Source organism: Etheostoma cragini, chromosome 17 (genome assembly GCF_013103735.1).
Source record: "Etheostoma cragini isolate CJK2018 chromosome 17, CSU_Ecrag_1.0, whole genome shotgun sequence".
In the NCBI taxonomy this organism is placed as follows: domain Eukaryota; kingdom Metazoa; phylum Chordata; class Actinopteri; order Perciformes; family Percidae; genus Etheostoma; species Etheostoma cragini.
Window position 1 is genome coordinate 7856102 of NC_048423.1, and position 22667 is coordinate 7878768.

The following is a 22667-nucleotide window of genomic DNA, read 5'->3' on the forward strand; positions in this document are numbered from 1 at the left end:
TCAACAACTGCTTTTAGGGGAATTAACTTCATGCAGACAAAATTGTGGAATAAACACTAACTTGACAGCAATTGAACTTGCACTACAACGCCAAAGTTCACCCACGTTCACATATTTTCCAAGGTGAACATGTAAACTGATACACATTTTAGATCAACTATGGCATTCTTCTTAATGCATATCATAGCACAATGTAGGACACAAAAACCGACATGCACAAACATGAAAGGATGGTTTCATTGATTGCATTTAAGCTTATACCTTTTTTTGCCAAGATATCACTTTAAAAAAAAAAAAAAAGCAGTTGCAACGTTAACTATAGACAACGCTGTCCAAAAATTGTATTTGGCAAAGAAAAAAGGATTGTGCCATAATATACGTACAGTTAATTAACGTATCTTAAAATAACTTATATGTAACTAACATCAAGTTGTTACTGCTTATCATCCTTGACATAAATTAGTGCTACATAAAATACGCGTGCTACATCAGGTTTGTAATGAGATGCGTCATAAATGACAAAGGATGTGTTTTTAGGACTAAATAACTGCAGTTGTGCAGCATTTCAGTCAAATTGTCACCAATTTCCATTAGTTTCTTTTATATAAAGTGCATCAACATAATGAGCATGGCATGAATCAAGACCAGACCCAACGGCTTCACAACTTGATTTTTCAGAACTAATCGAGTCATACGTTAGAAAAAAGTCCCACTGTGAGTTAACTCAAATGGTCTTGGTTGAGTCCTGTTGTTTACTAAGCAGGGCCTCAAGTAGACGGAGCTTTGCTTTGAGGTTCTTATACTGGCAGTACTCCTCTGCCATTGGTCCACGATCCTCCTTCTGACAAGGCCTGTTAACATAACAATAAATGGAAGGAAAAAAGATAAAAACATAAGGCAAACCTGCAGCAGCTTCCATAACTAGGTTGATAGTCCCTATGTTGCCTTATTCAGATAGCTTTGTACAGTGTGTATTGTAATCAAAAAGTTGCTGTATTTACTTTGGAGGACTAACATGTACAGTACAAAGGATGGGAACAGTTCAGAGCAAACGTCTATCTCTTTGTCTCTGTGCTGCAGTAACGTTATAAAAACTGTGCATTACACTGTCGTACCATTATGGAATTTCTTTTGTGGATGTTTTTTCTTTGTTTTTCACAAGGTAATGTTGAAAACCAAATGTTCCAAGTTTATTAAAAGACAAAATAAAATGCAAAAGCCAAGATGTTTGGATGTGTTGTGTCGTCTGTGTTTGTGTGTGTGTATCTTCTACCTGCCGGTCTGTGTGTAGAAATGGTCCTCAAACTCTCGAAGCGTCTGGTGAAGCCTCCGCTTCTCTAATCGTGCCGTTCTGAGGTGATCCAGTAACTCTGGTCTGTCAAGAAAGAACAAAAACATGTCTTAGATCTTTCAAATTGTCTGTAAATGTGTGAACTTGAGACAACAAATAATTCAAAGCAAAAAAAGAGGCATTTTTTGAAAAAAATGTCCAGTTAAAATGTCCTTTAGCCATAGAGCTGTTGATGCCACACCCACACCCAACCACCCACCCACCCACACACACACACACACACACACACACACACACACACACACACACACACACACACACACACACACACACACACACACACACACACACACACACACACACACACACACACACACACACACACACACACACAAAGTACCTGGAAGCTTCATGTAGTGTTGCCAAGGTGATGATCTGTGGCTGGAAACAATTCACCTCCTCCAGTGGGGACACAAGAGGCGTTTCAGAAATTTCTAGGGAAGACAGATGCAGCGACTCATCTAAAGACACACACCTGGGAGATATCAGTCGGAGTGGCTGCAGCATGGGGCTTTGCTGTTTGGGATGCTCGTCATCAGAGCCCTCTTCTTCTACCTACACACATAGACACACACAGGGATCACCAATCTGTTGTAGTTTTAACTAATTCTGAAGGATGGAAGGAAGGAAAGAAGATAGATAGGTAGGTACCAAATTGATCCCAAAATGTGAACTTACAGTGCTACAGCAGCAAAATCACATATAGGATCATACATAGGTTAGAATACAAGAACTAATATTCCAAAACTGAAGATAAAAATACCAAGTGGAGAATGTACAAACAATACGTTGTAATAATAATAAAATAATAAAAATGTACAACTACGTACTGGTAAAAAGTATTTCTAAAGATGCATGTAAAACCTATTCAGCCTTTTGGGAACTAGTCACAGTATGGTATGGTACATATTTCAATTGATTAGCCACCTAGTCAAAGAACAGCAAGACTTCTTGCTGTCATTCATCTGGCTTAATGAACTTAGAGGTCTCACAATCTTTTGGTGAAGCTCTCACATCTGGCCACTAGAGGGCAAGAGAGTGACACTCTTCTGTCTACCATGGTCAGTTCTATCCACACCTTATTTTACAGTCTATGATGAACATGAGTGAAATAGTTCTAGAGATCCCATCATTATTTTATTTAAAATGTAGTATCAGATGTTTACTCACAATGGTTGTTATGACTGTTGAAACAGCAGAAGAAGAAAACAGCAGCTGCTTGAGAAGACGGTAGCGATCATAAAAAGGTTTCATCAGACTCCGCTCCTGCCTGGTACTCTGAAGATCCAAACAGAAACCACTTGGCTTTTTAGTAGAGAGACACAAATAGAAAGAACAAGAAGAAGAAGATAACTAAATTACTAAAGTGGAGCCTTCAAGTAAAAAATAAGACACCTAACTTAAATATAAGGGAGTCATTCAGGCTAGACTTACTGGTCGTCCGTGCAGACTCTCAAAGTAGAGCAAACACTTCTGCAGGCTGGTCTTCTCCAAAATCATCTGGAAATGGGACATCTCCTGCACATACAAGCACAGTGAAAACTGTTTACGGGTAATCAGTCCAGTCAACAAATTTCTGTAATGTTTTTCTAGTGTAGTGTTAAAGCATTTCTGCAATACCAACCACGACGTTATCAGGCAGGCTCAGCTCTCGTCTTCTTTCCTTCAGTCTGTTGGTTATAATGTTGACAGTTTCCTCCACATTTGGCTTGGTGTTACTGCTATTGTTCTGTTGCTGCAGCTCAGTCGCTGTTAGTGCTGCCTCCCTCTGGCCTATGTCGGTGCTGCATGTTTCAGCTGATCGGTTGAAGTCTACCTGCCTTTTCAGACCCCGTTCTTCTGATTGTCTCAGCTTCAGCTCTAAAAGATGACAGCAGTTCAGAAAAAAACGGAAAACAGGGACAATGTGATGTTGCAAGCAAGGAAGTCAATTTGTTCAAGTACTGAAAATAAATGCAGTTTTTTTCAAACACTTTATTCAATTCTTTTTTTAAACACTTTGTTCTACTTTATACTTCCACTCAACTACATATATTTGACAGCGGTACTTACCTTTCAGATTAAGATTTTAAATCAAAACCACATGAGAAGGTTAAAAAATACAATGCAATATGGTTCCCAACATATCTGGCCTTGGCCCCTTATAAAATAAAGCAGCGTCTAGTTTGTCCCGTGTCAAATGTTAGATGTCTGAGTTGTTAGCAGCTCCACCAAAGATTGATTTCCCCTCTAAAACTCTCAAATGGTTTATTGGTTTATAACAGTGTGAGGCCCAAAGAGGTAAAGCACTCCAATATTTCATTAAAAAGCAAATATGAGCTGGGAACCACTCAATCAAACTAGATGTATATAAAGTAGTTAAAACTATCTCCACCTTGTCCAGACACAACGGTGAAATGGTATTTATGCATTGATGCAATTATTATTAATTAGCATTCATGTCATATAGTATATGTCAGCCACAGGGCCAGCCCAGTTTCTGCAGTATGAGTTTAAGTCTTTTACTTTTCATTAGAGATGTTCCGATACCGTATCGTGAAGTACTGGAGTTTATGCACCAATCTGATACTACGTAATAAAGTCCTAAAGAAAATCGACGTTAAAGTAGTTTATTTATGTTCTTTTTCTGTTATGACTGACTGTCAAGCTGCATATTAAAAGAAAGTTCTGTGGCATTTATTGTTTGTGTGTGTTCATGTTTTACAAAGAGTTTAACCCGAGCCAGACAAACAAATCACATAACATTATGTCACATCCATACAGGGGATAGTGGTATACAGTTGTTGAAACATAATAACATTCATGACACACTGGTAGCGGATCAGTACCCGGTTATTGGCCGATACGCAAGTTCAAGTATCGGAATTGGGAAGCAAAAAATGGTATCGGACCATCTCTACTTTTCAAATTCATACTTTTTTTTTTATTTTATTTTTTTTGGCCTTTATTTTTGACGGAACAGGTGAAGACATGAAAGAAGAGAGAGGGAGAACGACACGCAGCAAAGGGCCGCAGGTCGGAGTCAAACCCGCTGCATCAAGGAATAAACCCAATATAAGCCCCATATTCATATTTTTAAGTACATTTATAATGCTTCAGTTATTTTAAAAAAACATTACCATCCCTGGCTTTAAGTAAGATTTTTAAATCCAGGTATTTTACATACCAGTATTTTTTAATGTTGTATCTGTACTTTTATAAAATCTGAACACATCTTTCACCACTGCAATCATTAATTCAAGTGTTTGAGTGTATGTTTAGGGTTATGTAACTGACCTTTAAGCTGCTTGCGACTCTTAATAAGCTCCATCATCAGTCTGGCCACCTCTGGATGGGCCGTCTTGTCGTTGTGTGCCGGCTGAAAAAACAACAACAAACTCACACCAGTGACATAAAGGGTCACAGGGTCTCTGGCATTGAGTAACTGGAACTTTTCATCATTTTAGAACTTAAGTATAACAAATTCACACCCCACCAGGCATGCACATACATAAAAAAGAAAAAGAATAATCTTTCCGCTGGCTCTGTGAGAGTTTGTTATTGGCTATGAAAAAAGGCAACACTGAGCAGTACTCTCTGAGGCAATAACTTCCAATCCAGTCACGACAGAAGATTCCAGCTAACCAAGCAGCTTTAAATTCCTCCCTCACCTTATAAAGCTTCTCCTGTTCAAAACGCTCCTCAAAATGCCTGATCCTCTTCCTAAGGCTGTGAATGTGTCTGTTGAGCACGGAGATGGACACAGAGCCCTCGGCTGGCACTGTATGTCCAGTGCTGCGAGCCCTGGACAAGGAAACATGCATATTGTTCTATGATGAAAAGAACTGGCAAATGCAACATTGTAGCCACTTAGAAATCCTCCAGTCTGCATCTGTACGGCATTAGTTCTGTAATATTTTCAAACCACTTTTCATTTGAGGCCCAGACATACAGTAAGAACATAACATTTGAGACCATCACATCTGTGAGCCACAATTCCTAAATATAGTAAGTGAGGAACAAGTTGTCTTACATGCGTATGTGCTGTGAGCACGGTGGAGAAGGGGCTGTATCAGGGTCTAGGTTGTAACGCAGGCTGTGACTGAGGTTGGGGCAGCGCGGTGAGGGAACCGGGCAATCACTCGTCGTAAAACAAGAGAGGAGTGGGCTGGTTTTAGGACCTGGTGAGCTCGGCAGGGTCTCATTTTCTGAAATCCCCTCAAAAAGAATGGCAGTGGAGAGGACAGGACTGGACTCCGGTAAATGAGGAGATGGGGTGTGTACTGTAAGAGAGAGGATGGACAAAATATCAACTTAAATCTCAAATAATTTGGACTAATTCTCATTTGACTCTTTGAATGACATTCAAATATAATTTTTATTTCCCAAATAAAGGAGGTCACAAAATGAGAGATGTTAGAGAGGGAGAAAAGGGGTAGCGGGAGGAAGTAGGAATAAAACAAAAAGGGAGAGAAATAGAGGCAGACAAAGAGAGAAGAACTAAAGAAAGACAAATAGCTCTTTCCTATTCAAGCTACTCATGTAATATCTTTCCTAGGAAAAAGTTATTTGGTCTGTGACAAATTCAGTACACATCGAACTATTTTTTTAAATTATTTTTTAGCTATGGTTAAAAAACACTTTCTCGCTATGTTTTTAAAGGACAGCAATATAAAATGTATACAAATATATATAAAATATATTACACATTATTGAATATAATGTAACAACTCATCATGTTACAGGTGGCTGTGAAGTGATGCAACAGTAACAGCATTGTACCGTGGTGCGTTGTTCCTCAACTTATCAAGAAAAGACACACCCAGCGCTGGAAAATGATGAAGCTTATAGCTTGCTCAAGATTTATTGGCCTTTGCTTAAATTTCAAGAACCAAAGGAATTACAGCAGCTAGGAAAATGCTCTGAATGAAAGCAGATAATGAATTAAATATTATAAATAATGCCACTAACACAGTATATATGAAGTGTGGCTCTTGCACTGACAGGGTTATGGGTTTGATTCCCAGTAAGCCAAAGGTACTGTACTGCGAGCTACTTTTGACATAATTTGTCTAAATATATTTATGATAATGGGCTTTTACAACCCTAAATAGATGAATAGAAGTTCAGAAATCAGAATATCAGCACTTCATTGCCATGTCTTACCAGACTGTGATGTGTCAACCTGATCCTGAGCTGGTGGCAACGATGGCAAGTGGAGAAGCAGCTTGTGGGTCAAATAAAGGCTCTGCTCTTCAGTGCAAAAAGGCTGTTGCTGGTCAGGTAGGTTATGCTGAGCTCGGGGGTCTACCGGTGCAGGCAGGGGTTCCGAGTCACCTTCCAGGGCTTGTAGCTTGAGGGAGGGGCTCTGGAAACAGAAGCAGAACATGGCTTCAGGGATGCAGACGAGCAGCAACAGAAGAAGTCAGGAAGATATGTCGTAGTTTGCGCGGAAGGAGTCTTCAACGTTTCACATGCTGCTCAGGAATCTTGAAAAGTCCTGTAAAACCATTTTACTCTCTCTTATGAAAATACATATGCTGACGCTGAAGCGTGGTTGAGCAGAATATTGCACAATGCGGTGAGTGGTTGTCTTGTCCTCCTGAGAAAGGCATGAGTCAGAATACAGTGAATATAGTTCTGTGAGCAGGCTGCTCTTGTGGGTGACTAATGCCCGAGGAACAAACTTCTCAAAAAACAAAAGCAAATCTTTGATTGTCCAAGGCTCCCAGTCCATTATAAAAGCAGATAGAAATGGTCATTATAAGCAGCGCACGTGAGGTGATGCATATTTTGCTGCCGTAGCTCGCCGCTGAGTGAATCCCACTGAGTTTTGTCAGTCAGTAAGTAAGATTCCTATCGTGCATCATCAGCACCAAACCATTAGCAGTATCGCTGCAATTCCAAGATTACCGCATGTTTCTGGGTGTGTGAGTGTGCGAGAGTATATCTTGCCCCCAAAGAGAACACCTAAATCCACATTTTCCATCTGACGGCATTCCCAGCACTTCTGCTGCTAAACTGCATCGATTATTCAACGTGCATGGAAGAAGGTGGGCGGCGGGAATACCGCTCATGTCGGTGGATGTGGTGTGTGCACAAGGAAGGAGAGAGGTACTGTATATGACGAGGCGTTTCCACGGCAACGTTTTCAGACCGAGCTAAGGAATCTATTTGATGAAGCTGCTGGGAGTCACGGTTGCCTCTGTGAGATTGTGTGTGTATGTGTATATGCATGAGTTCTGACGCATGGTGAAAAATGAAATTTGTTACCGAGTTGCACCGAAAATATTCTAAGCTCAGCAGGAAGATTGGAATTATAATGCAGATTCCGTATGGGGCTGTGACATCATTCTCAGCATCATCATCAACAGCAGCAGATAAGGGCTCGGCTTCTCCTTTCTCACCCTCCTTGGCTGTTCATTCATAAAAAATAAAAAAAAACTGCTTTGTGCGTCACTCAGAGGAGGTGGAAGGATGGATAGAGGAGAAGGAGTGAGGCTGTCATTACTGAAGCAAAACACCCACAGGCAAGCAAGCTCACACCTAGCTTCACATGTACCTTTGTACGAACGCATTTGTGTACACACACACACACGCACACGCACACGCACACCCACACACACACACACACAAGGTATCAGCGGTCCTGTTGTCATAGATACCCTCATCCTAAGAAAGTGTTAATTTGTGCATCTAAAAAGACTGTGGGAAAGGAGAACTTACGTCATGGCCATTATTCCTGCCTCTGCAATCGTGTCTGTCAGGAGAACCACTACATCCTCCTCCTCCTCCTCCTCCTCCTCCTCCTCCTCCTCCTCCTCCTCCTCCTCCTCCTCCTCCTCTCCCCTGAAGGAACAGACAGCATACGCACCAATGAAGTCTTATTCCCAAAGCCCACTTACTGACATACACACCAGCATGGTTGTACACTCACACTCCCCCATGCAAAAATATAGGTTACAATGACACAGAGACATATCCTGCCCTTTTAAATCAACTTTTTCAACAGACACAGTTATTTTTTCATTAACAGTTTCTTTAACAAAAGTGAAGTTTAATTCCTTTTGAAAGTAAATCCTTGGTCTAGGATTACCCTAATTAATTCTTATCATCACACAGCTGTGTGACAATCAAAGCTCAATAGAGCATCCTGAGTGTATTTTGTTAGTTACTGCTAAACAAAATCTTTTTTTGGTAATGTGTTAATCACTTTTTTTATATAGTCAATGGTTAATCTGGTAACCCTGTTGTATGCATCTATCCATTGTTGTATGACTAGCATCACAACATCTTACCTTTTTTCTTAACCAAGTTAATCACAGCTGTCAATAATGATGTTTCACACCCCTTTTATTGCATCAAAAAACTAATAAAAATCTAATTTACGGTCAGAAAAATTAACACTTGACCAAACATTAGTGTGATAAGAACCACCTAAAATTACAGAAAACATCTTTGGGAATAAAGGTACTTAACATACTTAAATTATTATTATTTTGGCCCGTGTCCCATCTGCTAACATTGAGGAGGCAGGATTTATGACTTATACTGCAGCCAGCCACCGGTGAGAAATCAAGAGTTTTTGGCTTCACTCATACAGTCTATGCATCATCCCCATCCACAAACCAATGGGTGACATCACTGCTGATATGTCCATTATTTTTACAGCCTATGGTAGGTGGCTTAAGACTACAAACTCTCAGACCTGTCTATCACAGAATGAATACATTTAAATGAGAGCCAGTGGAAATGATTTGGAGATGGCAGCCATTTGCTTCACAAAGACCTGTTTACCTTCTCAGATACTGTGGTTTTGGCCTCTTTCTTGTACTCTGCGCAGCACAGCATGCTGAAAAACAAATATCAGGCAAATACATTAAAATTGCATTAAATACTAGTTTAAAAGAAAACCTTAAACAGTTTGACAACACCATTTCTGCCTAGGGTTCCCAATCCATGTGACTTTAATACACACTGTGTTCTGTCTGTATTCATAATCAGCTGTATCAAATCTGCTAAAAGGCAGGGCTGCCAAGCCCTCTGTAGCTTTGAAGCCAGACGGTCATCTGGCAGTGCCATTTAGGTTATGGCCTATTCATGTCTGACACTAATGAGGCATAACTAAGAAGATTTGTCAGGTGGCTCTGTAGAGGCAGCGCAAAGAAAAAGTCAGCATACCACCATGCTGGGATCGACCAAGTCTGGATCAACGGAGGTACATTTCCAGGGTAATTGCCTGACATCTGGTGCGGGATTTTCCTGATTCTTTCAGTGGAATGATTGTACAGATTTACAAAGAAATTGTTTACGGCATTTACTATCTAACTGGGACATTTTGGGAACGATAGGTGGTGATTGCTATGACAAAAGTACACACGAAGACTGGTAAGAGCAAACTACGTTTAACCATGTAGCCAGCTAATTTTAATACCTCACGTATACTGTATTGTATGAATAGCGAACTTCATTTTAAAGTTAATGTGCGGTTTTCTTTTGCAGGATGCAAATGTTCCATCAACACAAGTCTCTTACCGAGAATATTTGCAAACATTTTGATTGGTTTGAAGAAAGTGCAAACAACCCACAGCGTTTTTTCCTCCTATCCCAGAAGGTATCTGTGGTGTAGCCAGACCTTACTCCACAGCGCTGTGGAGATAGGTCTGGCAATGTGAGACACGGGTCAACCTAATCTAGCTAGTTGGTCAGGCGCCCGTGGCAAGTCAATGTTTTTTGGACTGGAATCATTTCAAAAACGTGACTTTGAGCAGCATACTGCTCTGATAACCTACTTCTCAAATGACTGCAGGGATGAGAGATGAGCTGAACCATGAAGCGTCCGTAAGTATCAGATCTAATTAATTCTGACATATTTTACCTGCTTCAAAATTTCTAACACAGCCCCTTTTGTTAACAGTTCTTCTCTTTGACTTGAGATTGTGTTTAAATCTATCAAATAGCTGATTTAAGAAAGTGTGGCATTTTTGTTCCACTTGAATTTTATCTGTCACGACCAATGAATAACTGGTTGCTGCAAAAAAAAACAGTACAAAGAAGAAACAAAGGAGGATAGCACAACGGCCACAAAACGTCAGCTTGTGTAGTTTCTCTCACCTCTCTGTGTGCTGTGTCTGTGTTTTGGTGTTGCTCTGTGATTCATTCGCTATGCAGCAGTCCAAAGCAGATGATTTCTGCCCTGCATCTTTTGAAGCCTGAAAATAAATTCAGTCCATAATATATAACCTTCCACTCACCCCGTTGAGCAAAACATTTTTCAACTTTAAACAATAAAAGCACAATTAAGTGCTTTGTTACTTCTATTAACAACCTAACAGAGTGTATTTTGCAGCACAGGCAGGGAGCAGCAGGTGGATGTACTGTTTTTAATTAACTACATTTTTATAGAGCTAGCAATAAATGTAAAAGATCATAGAGACAGTTGTCACTGAACGATAAGCACAGCTAGAGATGTTGAGCTAATAACACAGATTACCAGTAATAGGCTAAAAACAAGGAGAGAAACCTTTGAAAGAAAAAACAAACAATAAAACAAAGAATATGAGGGCTAAAACTAAATCAGACAAAAACAACAAACCCCACCGCTGAACAGTTGACTCTGATGGGTGAGTGAGGTGTCCTTCGATTCTCTACCTTTTCCTCTTCTTTCTCCTTTGAGATGGAGGGGAATGGTGGTATCTTATCCTGTGAAAACGCCCTGTTGATAAAGAAACACATGCAAAATGTAGAGGATTTGTACTAAAGAATTGTTTTTTGTAAGTTTGAGGTTTAAGGAGGAAGTAAAAAAGGGCAAAATATTTTGTGTCTTCTCACCCTTGTGTTGCACATTCCAACTCTGGTGACTCTTCGTGGAGGTTTTGGGATGGTCTGCTCTGGTGCTGGTGTTGCTCTGGCCCTGGGTCAGTGGGGCCAGAGAGCACACAGCCTGACTCTATATGGTCACTGCTCTGCTCCTGAGCCTCCTGGTCTGGAATCAGCTTCTGAATGTCAGCACTGACGTCACAGTTGGTTTCACAACCCTGTGCCAGTGTGTCATGACTATGAAGAGACAGAGGGAGAGAGAGAGAGAGAGAGAGAGAGAGAGAGAGAGAGAGAGAGAGAGAGAGAGTGAGCTAGACCGAGGGGTGCACACACAGGAGGAGTAGAGTAGAAAAGGAAATACCACTTACTAATCCTTTCATGGCTTTTTCAATAAATACCTCACTAATGCTTTACAGTTTAGTAATACCACATTAATAAATTAAATATAAAAGTTTGGGCTCTGCCCTTTATTCAGAAGGTAATTGGATAAACAGTCCATTGTACTTCCTAAAGAACAAAAGAGAGTGACAGTATTTTAGAGCAAATCTCTCACTGGAGGAGGTTAACTGGCAGACATAGAGATTTTCACGACCTGGCAACCCAAAATGTTTTTGTTTTTTTGTATATATCTCTCAAGGCTAACATAAGTTAAGTCCGGAATGTCCAACAATAAAACGCTGAAAAAACTTCATTGCCAGGGAAAATTCAGCAGATCATGAATCAGCAGTGCTTAATCGAATGCTGTACTATGACACAACTCATGAAGCTCTAATGAAGGACAACAGATTTGCAACGTGACCCAAAAACAGACCATTGGACATGTACAAACTGAAAGCGGTGTATGACTCCAGAGCTTTAATCTACAGCAGATGGGTGAGTACAGCAGCAGCAAAAAATGAATCATTGTCCTGCTTCCCTTCCTCAAGCCATCACTATCTTACAGAGCTTGATCAGATGAGGTAAAAAAAAAAATAAGACAGACAAAAACTGCAGACAACAGCAAGTGTAATGTGAACAATGTTGATATGCAAGATGCACACATAAGCCTCTGCTTCTCAAACCACAGGTGTCTTTTGTGTAGCTAACAGCATGCTAAGAATAGTTTCATACATCATTGACTACTCTAAAGCAACTACAAATATCTTCTTTGTCCGGTCTAAGACCGCCTTGCACTATATCACTCACTTGTGGAAGACTGTAGACCCATGATTGCTGTCACTGATGTTGAAGTAGATGATCAAGAAAACATCCTTTGCCAAAATGTCTAAACTTACAGCAGTCTAGCATTCACATATGACAGTGAACAGCTTGCCTCTTTGAAAGGACGGACAAGCCAAAGACATTACAAAAAAAGTGAACAAACGATCATGATTTTCATGGTCAACAACACGAGTGACACCCTGAGGCAGACAGCTCACTCACCCCCTTCAATTACCGGCACGCACACACACACACACACACCCAAGCACAAAACTATGCACGCACGTTGCGTTAGATCAGTTGGTAGAGTGGCCGCACATATATAAAGGTTTGCTCCTTGATGCAGTGGCCGCGGGTTTGACTCTGCCCTGCAGCCCTTTGCTGTATGTCTTTCACCTTCTCTCTCCCATTTCATGTCTTTATCTCTCCTGTGGAAATAGAGGCCTAAAATGACCCCAAAAAATAATCTTAAAAAAATATATATTGACAAGTGTATCGACCAACAAACACCACTAAATGACATTTTCTGACCTACATATCCAGACTTGACATGAAAACGGATGATTTTAGGAATAAATGAAATTTCTTACATGAAAGAGACATTTATTGAAAAATATTATTGAAGTAAATAGATTCCTGAAAACCCTGTGTCTTTTTTCTTAGAAATAAATATTGTGTAATTGGTAAGAGATAGAAAACAGACTTGTTTTGTAACAAACCTTTTGTAGATATAATTAGACTCAAATCAATACTGTGACGTTAGTGGGAAGCATAGAGGTCCAGACATGACGGGACGGAACAGCATGCAAATGCCAGGCCTTTTTGGAGAAAGAGCAACTTTCCAGTGACAAATCCCAGTCTGACATGAGCAGAAGAAAATGAAAGGTAAACTGGATAAAAGGCCCCATTTTTTTCTTTTATTAATGCCATATTTCACCTGAGATTAACCGTTTTAACAAGGGAACCAAGAGAAATGTGGTTACTTCTTCTGGATCCTAAGCTGCTGCTTGTCTTGTCAGGACAGTGAATAAATAAATACAAAAGATTTTCTTGCCCTATTAGTACTTAAAAAACCAAACACTTAGAAGCAGTGAGAACACTAAAAACTGGCATGGTATATTTTCTACTCAAAGCTTGACACTCAGCAGGTTTGACTAATTTCAAAAGGAGAATTCCAGTCAATTCCAACATGTAGCTCTGTTGTTCGTCATTACAAGTGCCTACCCATGTGCAGTTATTACTCCCAGGTAAACACAGTGAATCTGACTGCAGTATATGTGAAGAAATGCATGAAAATTGTGCTAATTCAGCTGTGTTTAGTTCTGGTGTTGAGACTGCAGTTAAAGTGTGTAGTGACCGTCTACAAACTACACAGAAAAGAGATAAAACTAAAATATGTAGGCTATCAATTTAATGATTGTGTTGTAGTTTGCAGTATCAACACAGGAACTAAACAGAGCTGAATTAGCTGAACTCTCATGCATTTCTTTCACATCTAGAGCAGTCAGATTCATTGTGTTCACTCGGAAGGAATCACTTCACACGGGTAGGCACTTTTAATGACATTCTGAACATGTTACGAGACTAAAAACACATATAAAACTTTCCCTGTTTAACCCTGCTGGGTGCTAACTCTAGCAGGAGGATAACACGGTGTAGGCAGCACCGATCGTTTCTCTCTCTACTGACAGCCCTCCAAATTTACAAAACAACAGAGCTACGTGTTGTAATCGACTGAAATTCTCCTTTAAAGCTAAGAACATCTACGGGAGTGTCCATGACCTCGGATGATGCACACAAACACAGGGGTATTTCATATTACCTCAGTATTTGGTTTTATTAAAAAGATTGAGGGCAAAACTAACAGACCAAAACACATATTTGAGAAGAGAAGAAATAAATAGCAAAGAAAGACCCACACAAACACACACACACACACACTGTTTGAGCATTTCAATGCACAAAAGAAATAGTGGGAAACAAGTTGTTTCTGTGTCTGCCCTGTGTCAGCCTAAATGGTTCAGTTTAGTGATGGGGATGTGACATAAATAAGTGTGGGTAAGGAATGTTTTTATAAGAGAGAGGAGTAGTGGAAAATTTACAGAAGTCTCTGCTACTGATGTGCTGATGTGCCACTAACCTCTAAAAGGCTGACTGGGACTGACCACACGCACGCACACGTCAGAATTGAAAATCAACACTTTTTTTGATGTGTTTAACTTTTTCTTACAGTGGTCCCTTTTTCTAACACTTTTACATGTTCAACACTAGGTAACACTAACTTATTAACTTTAGTTTTACAGTTATTTTTGGAATTTATGGTCAATAAACCTCATTTATAGGAAATTATACCTAATGTTTGAGTTAGAAAAGCAGGAATTAGGAATTGTTTGTACTAAATTAAAGGAATGTATGTTGATGGACAATCATAGAATGGAATATGTCAACTTTTACTCAATACTATTTCAAAAACTTGAAAAAGAAAAATTGAATAAGACACCCCAAAATTAATGAAAGTAGAAATTTATACTTGCCAAAGAGCGTTGTGTGGAATCAATCACGTTATTTTGGGTCATTACAATTGAGTAGTGAAAAAGAACACTGACATGGAAAAACAGGTCAATTTGACCAGAGGACAACATAAGGGTTAAACATTTCTGTGACCTAAATATCAAATGTTGGCAGTCATTTACTATAATTTTATTAGTAATAATTCATGCTTGTTTTTAAAAAACATCATCATGAACTTGAATTCCACTGAGGACACATCTGTTTCATCGCATTGTAAACAGAACCACACGTCTGCCTAAAATTACATCAACAAAGTGTCATCCCCATTAACTTCAAGCAGAACTCCCATCTACACACAAACACAAATTAAGATAAAGCCTATCGCCAAATGCAAAAAAAATCAAAATACAAGCAACAGCACTTTTGTCTGTTGACTACAGATACTGGATGTCATGGTTTTTGTAGGGAGTTTTTTTTTTTTTTTTTTTTACTTTCATGAACAGATTGCAAAAGACCTCCAGGGGTTGGCCTTAATTCCCTGTGTATGACGTCTCAGCCTTATCACCAATGACACAACTTTCAACTTGACAACTGACTAAAGATGCTGAATACAGAGAAAAATGCCACAGGTGAAAAGGTCAGGCCCAAATTATTCACCCAGGACAGATTTATAAAAGGAAAGACTTTTGTATAATAATACCACATGAATGTTCACTAATAGTTTAACTGTGGTTCAGACAGAAAATAACAGTTGCATGGATATTATCTATCTATCTATCTATCTATCTATCTATCTATCTATCTATCTATTGCAGTTACAAAGCTACTGATGCTAAGGTGATGATAGTACCTGTTGAGTTGACACTGCATCCAAATTGTTTGGTGAAAAGCACTGGTAGCTGAGACTATAGTGGTCTCTCCCCCCAACTTCTCCATACTACTCTGCTCTGAGTGACAGCTGCTGGATTGGACCTACCAAGGACAAGACATATATCACACACCACTTTAGAAAGATAACAAAACTTAACCAAAACAAAGCATTTTTTTTGCATTATATACATGCATTTACTATATAAAGGGTTTATACAAGGGTCATATTTAATACTTTTTAAAAACCTTTTAATACCACAAAGAATGCAATTTAATTTAGTTTTCACACGAATGACAGAAAGCCACTATGAGCAATTCAGCCTATGACTATATATCTATTAAGAGTATGAATTTACTGACACATTTTTGTCTGTACTTCCCAGATGTATATATCGTCATTTAACACGACCTGCAACTAGATAAATGGATAAGCTCCCTTGCTACAGTGGCAAGCAGTATAATCCGTGTTTGATACAGGTCTGACGTTGCTGACTCAACAGTGGCCCTGCAGATAAAATACTAATTGTAATTTCTCCATTGGGTGTCAATAAAGAGTATAAATTATAAAATTATAAAAATGAGTTCTGTTTGTTGGTAAGTGCTGTGATTATATCACTTACTGTGATACAGATGTATTAAGTGTAGACCATTAAATTCAATTGGTGAATTTCTGTCATGGGAAAAATAACGTGGTTCACCTCAAAGTGTGAAAGAGCAGAGAGAGTAGGAGGACAAGGTGAGGAGGAGGTGATCGATGTGGACACTGTGTCCTCGGCTGGGATTGGAAAGAGAACCTTCTGATGCCTCAGAAGATGGAGCAAAAGTGTGTTACACACACTCTGCTCCTCCAGCATCATGGGTCCTACAGGAACACTGCAAAGAAGAAAAAGAAATAGAATGTCACACATACTATGTAGCGTGTGTTCAAAATGGCCCTCTGGTTAGCGCTGTAACAAACAAAAGGGTTCCATCTAGTGGAAGGAGGCATTTACAGCAGTGAACTTAGATGAACTGGTCAGACTGAATGAGGTAGATCAAAATCTCACACTCAGAAAAATAAATTTCCCACTGACTAAAATAAACAGCCCGGATGTAAAAGCTTTCACTGTGACATTGGCAACTTCTAATTGCCGCTTCTGGTCATAACATTCACAATACAGAGGTATGTGCCTCCTTCGACCAGAATAGTCTTCACATGTTTACCTGGAATGACTATTTGTTTACAATATGCCATCTGTTGTTGACATCCATTCAGGTTTTTTAGGACTTTATCTGAGGTAAAAGTTAACATAGCATAAACCCAGGGAAAAGAATGTTAAAAGGTAAGTCTTAATATATGTTTGTTTACATGGTGGGCAGGTCAATTGGACTGACAGGACATGAGAAGCCTGCATACATGGATTACATAACAGAGTCCTATGAGGGCAACAAGCTGTTAAGAGGGCTGGATGACAAATATGCGCAAGGTATTGGGCAGGGGCCAAAGAAACTGTCACACATACTGCATGGCAAGAACATGTGCTACAATGCCTGTCAAAGATTGATAGACTGATATCAATAGTATTAAAATCTTGACCCACCCCCAACTTTTTTCCAAGCCTCTGCTGCCAACCCTGCACCCATCATCTGACATTTTCCCCTCGCATGCTGAACTTTACGACATGACTAACAACACATTCCACTGATCTGCAGTTACGTTTCAGAGAAAACAGGGCTGGCGTAGATGAGACTGGGAGATCAAGACCAATTCCAAGTGTGTCCCCCTAGAAATTGTTTACAGTGATGGCTGCAATCTGCAAACGGAAGGGCTACCGACAAAATCCTGTTGATATCGGTCTCTGTTTATATCAGTCTGTCTTCTTGTGTGCCATGCTGTGCGTTATCAACCACAAACCAAACCCATTTCCTTGAAGGGACAAATCCAACTCCAGCCCAACTTGCTGCAAGAAGAAGAGTAGTATAGTGGAGGGGGGTGTGGTGAGGGCAAACCAGCTCAATCAGTTCTACAATAGGTTTGACTACCTTGCTCCTGCTGCGATGGCCTGCCCAACCCCCCCATCGCCCCTCCCACCTACTCCATTCTGTCCACAGTGTGCCCCCCCCAATAGACCCCCCCCTTCCTCCCATCATCACGGCGCATCAGATCAGAGGAGAGCTGAGCAGACTCCCCTCTGGGAAAGCAGCCGGCCCACACAGACTGCTCAAAGCCTGTGCTGTTGAACTGGGGGAGCCTGAGCCTCCGACAGGGGAAGGTACCAGCACTGTGGAAGACATCGTGTCTCATCCCAGATCCGAGAAAACCACATCCCAGTGAGTCTAACGTCACACATGATAAAGACGATGAAGAGTCTGCTACTTCACATCCTCAGACCCAAAGTTAGCCACTCACAGGACCGGCTCCAGTTTGCATACCAGGAGAAGGTGGGCGTGGAGGATGCCATCATATACCTACTGCACGGAGCGCAATCTCATCTGGACAAGGGGAAAAGTGCTGAGAGAATGATGTTCTTTGATTTCTCTAGCGCATTTAACACCATTCAGCCTGTCAGACTGGGAGAAAAGCTTGTGCAGATGGGGGTTGACGCTCACCTGGTATCCTAGATAACAGACTTACAGAGAGAGCACAGTTTGTCAGGGTGAAGGACTGTTTGTCTGAGACTGTGTTCTGCAGCACCGGAGCGCCTCAGGGGTCTGTGCGTTCACCTTTCCTGTTCATCCTGTACACTTGGACTTCAGCTACAACTCTGAGTCATGCCACATGCAGAAGTTTTTGGACGACGCTGCAATTGTGGGTTGTATCAGGGATGAACAGGAGTATGCGTACAGGAACCTGGTGGAAGAAAGCTGGCTCTGTTGTTGGCATTGAGCTGGAGTCGCTCATTGCAACTGCAAACTAACGGAGCATGAGTAGGATGCTGGCAATCATGGACAATGACCGCCACCAACTACACAGTACACTTGTCAAACAGAGGAGCATGTTCAGTGGCAGACTTCTGTCACTGTCATGCTCAACAGACAGGTTGAGGAGGTCCTTTTTTTCCCAGGGCCATCCAGCTCTTCAACACAACAAGGGGGGAGGGAAGAAATTGACTTTTCAGCATGAGCTTGTCTCTCTCCCCCTGTCTCTCTCCCGAGCCTGTCTCGCTTGTCTACCCCCCCATCATATCACTTGTCTGTACAACTTTTTTAATGGCTTTGGCTCATACACAAAAACTGGACTATTGTCATAACATATACATCTTATAACTTATTACCTGTTACGTAATGTTCTTATTCTTATTCAGTCAATCAGTTTATAGGTTATTATGTTTATATTTTATAGTCATAGTCAATATTTTAGCATGACCTACTGCACGGTTCCAATCCCTGAACTGTTCACTTTTTTACTATCATCATTACACAGTCTACAATAGTATCTCACCTTATCATGGTCATAGCATTTCTGTGAGTGAATTCTACTCTTTAATTTTATTTTTATTCTTAGGTATGTGTCGTATATGTGTGTTTTTTGTGTTATGGTTGTGTTGCTACCTATCTATCTATCTATCTATCTACTAAGTGGTGCAGTTGTGGAGTAGACTAACAACAACTAAAGCAGGTGAATTGGACCAGAAACCTAGTAAGTTGCTCTCATCACAAACAAAGTTGTAGTTTTTTTACATCTGGATCTGACAGACAAGCTTGAAGATAGGTCATGATGAGTAATTGTGAAGGGAAGATTTGTTCTCTCATTTGTTGAACTCTAGATTGTTCTTGATCATCCCTTTGGAGATATTGAGCTGTAGCTCTCTTGAAAACTAAGTGTGAGTGTCACAAAACTGTTTGCTCAAGCTTAATGTATGTACCCATACACAACAGCAACTTACTGAAATATGCAAGGCCCAAAGATGGTTGCCAGATTTTCTAAAGGCATGTGATTTGATTGGCTGTGAGCAGCCACTCTGGACAGGAAGTGGACGAGGTAAGACAAAATACTGAGGTTGTCATCAGGGAGGTGGCATAGGTTTTTTCTCAGAGACTGGTTCATCTCTGCCTCATCTCCATAACCTACAAAATAAGCAAAACATGAAAAAGCGTCCCTCTGGACTCTAATAATTTGAGATGGGCATTTGTCAATATTAAGTAATAGATGCATTTTATTGAGAAAATAAATACTTGGTTACATTTTAAATTAAGAAATAGATAAGGCCCTAGCTGTGTCTAGTGCTACTTTACTTAGAGGAGTAGGCATTGAACACAGAAGATGACTGAGATTAATTTATACTCAAGAATGTACAGGACAATGTACACCTTTTAAACCTTGTTGGTTTATATTGCTACTTCTAAGGAAATATTTTCTCCCCATTGTAGAAGACAAAGTGATGGAGAGACGGAAACATACTAAGAACTACAGATACTGCCAATAAATTTGGTATATAAATAACTCCCATCCCAGATGTTCTTGTACTGGTTTCACTCATTTATGAAGTATGTGCTCATGTACAAAAGTAATCCATCTCAATCATCACTTAGGATTAATTACATTCATTTATTCATGCCTACAATTGAACTCTGTAAAAGTTGATGAAATTTGATACCAACAATGCCAGTCAAGCATGCTTTTCTAGTAGTACCTGTGAGGCTCAGAACCAGCTGTTTGCAATGGGGTTCGGGAACTACTGGAGTGGGCAGCTCCCGAAGGAAGAGTTTGAGGAGCGAGGTAACAGTGGGAACATCTCCCTCATGCTCAAGGTCCACCCTCTCTCCATGGTCAAACCGCTTCCTCAGCTGCCTGGTCCGCACCACCGACCCACACAGGCGGAAAAGACCTCTGTGGTGCATCCCTGTAATTAGAAGTAGATCCAGTCAGTACACATACAGGTGATGTTTGAGTATTGATTTAATCTGAGATAGGAAGATAAAGATGGAGGGAGGGATAAAGTGAATGAAAGTGAATGAAAGAGCAGGAAAGCAGAGGATTCACAGAACAAGAGCAGCATGGATGTGCCTCAGTTACCGTTCCTATCCAGGTACTCCACCATGTCTCTTAACACAAGGGGTATTCCACAGACCATCTGCCCGTCCTCTCTTAGTGTTTCAAAGGCAACACCAAATACACTACTGACGGCCAGTTCAGGCTCTGCAACCAGGGTGGGAGTAATGGGCTCTGGGCTGACCTTAGCACCGGGTCTCAGGATTCTCAATGAAGAGGGGTCACTCTGCATGGAATGAGGACATGCAACAGATGACTTAGCATTAGCTAACTAACTAAAATCAATCTAAAATCTCCTGAGTTGCTCCCGATGCGCATCATTTGTGTGAGTGTTTATCTGATAACCAGGTGGCACCTTAAGGCAGCCTCGGCCACAGTGTGTGAATGGTGAATATATAAAATAAATGTAAAAGCGCTTTGAGTAGTTGTTGAGACTAGAAAAGCGCTATTTAAGAACAGAACATTTAATATTACATGATCTATTTTACGATGTGAAAACTTTAACCGGCTGTTTAGGAAAAAAATGATACGCTCAGGACACAGAGGCATATGTCCTTGATAAAACGACACGTCCAGGAATAACTGTAGCTAACATGTTAACGTTTCATTTAACTAGCAACGTCAGAGGCAACATAGTTATGTTAACGTTAACAACGTTATATAACATTATACGTTAGTGTTCTGCCCCTCATACCTAGCGTTAGCTAGCTAAACTAGATCATATTTACAACTGTACTGCTCTACACAAGGTTTAGCGTTAATCGATTACCTAGCTAGATAACCCAATTCAAAAAAACTGAAGAATGTATAAGATAACTTCCGCTATCCGCAGCTAAACTTACACAGAGCGACACTGAAGCGCTTGCTCCCATTTTCAGCTCACCGGACCGCCGCAACTCTCCATTTTTTAATTTTAACCGATGTATTTTTCCCTCCTCGATGTGATGCTCTACTCTCAGAAACTATCGGAAAGTTCGACGCACGACGAATAATTCCAACCATCTTCCTCACATTTCAACGTTAGGCTTACATTAAGGGAAATGCATTGTTGTTAAAATTGAGTGGGGTTCTCTAGCTATGGCTAGCTAGTTTAACGTTCCCTTGAAAATTGTTTATGTTGCCTGTCACGTGACACACGTGTAACCATGGGGACCTGTTGCCATGAGAAGGAGAAGCATACTCGTTGGGAACAGCCTCTCTCCATCTGTGTTTTGGTGAGACTCATAGAGACACTTGTTTAGAACAAGACTGGCATGCCTAAATATATGCTCATAATTTAGAATGCAGTAATAACCCTTTAAGTTGTATGACTAATCAATGTAAATTTGGCAAGATTGTAAGTGTTCTACAAATCATAAACATTTTCTGGTTCAATTTTGTACATAAATACATTAGTAAGTTAGTTAAAACTACAAGTTAAAAGTAAGTTATATTGACTTATTTATGTCATTCATATTTTTGTTGTGTTTAAATACCGCTTTTATATTTAATTTACTTTTATACCATTTGATTGATATGTATTTTTTGCACACTAGTAACTTTAATTGTAAAATAAAAATGTCCATAATCTGCTGAATGTCTTTCTGTTCACAATGTATAATACATCTTTTATTTTAAAGAGAGAGAGAGAAGAGAATGGACTGGCTCAAGATGCAAAAGTGTAGCTCAACTGACTTTAGCTATATGCAATCTGATTCCCCTATTTTAATAGTTTTACTTTTAGAGGAGCTTAAGTGGGAAAGAATAGGCTCAGGCTGAAATGTATGTTGTGTTCTCATGGGAGCTTTGCCAATAGTGTGTGACTGTTTACTGCTCACAAATATAGCCACAAGGCTATATTTACCATTTACTTGGGATTCAAATTTTAGTTTAAACTCCATTATAATAAATATGTCACAACCGTTGACAATTATCATTGATCTAGATATTTATTGGCACTTTTCTTTTAAATACAATGATATAATA

The 22667-nt window shown here is 40.0% G+C and overlaps 1 protein-coding gene across 1 annotated transcript; it reads right to left on the reverse strand.

Moving 5' to 3' along the window:
• Window positions 1-229: 229 nt before the first annotated feature.
• Window positions 230-21798, reverse strand: LOC117960874 (protein FAM13A-like). The gene is made up of 21 exons (XM_034899145.1): window positions 21545-21798; window positions 20727-20928; window positions 20344-20553; window positions 19597-19777; window positions 16429-16603; window positions 15711-15832; window positions 11162-11386; window positions 10931-11045; window positions 10445-10542; window positions 9128-9182; window positions 8057-8179; window positions 6497-6698; window positions 5364-5613; window positions 5002-5134; window positions 4628-4709; window positions 2976-3211; window positions 2786-2869; window positions 2522-2629; window positions 1692-1906; window positions 1274-1375; window positions 230-851 (listed from the first exon to the last, which is right to left on the reverse strand). The coding sequence occupies exons 1-21, from the start codon at window positions 21572-21574 to the stop codon at window positions 725-727; spliced, it is 3075 nt and encodes a 1024-aa protein (XP_034755036.1). The 5' UTR covers window positions 21575-21798; the 3' UTR covers window positions 230-724.
• Between the last annotated feature and the right edge of the window lie 869 nt (window positions 21799-22667).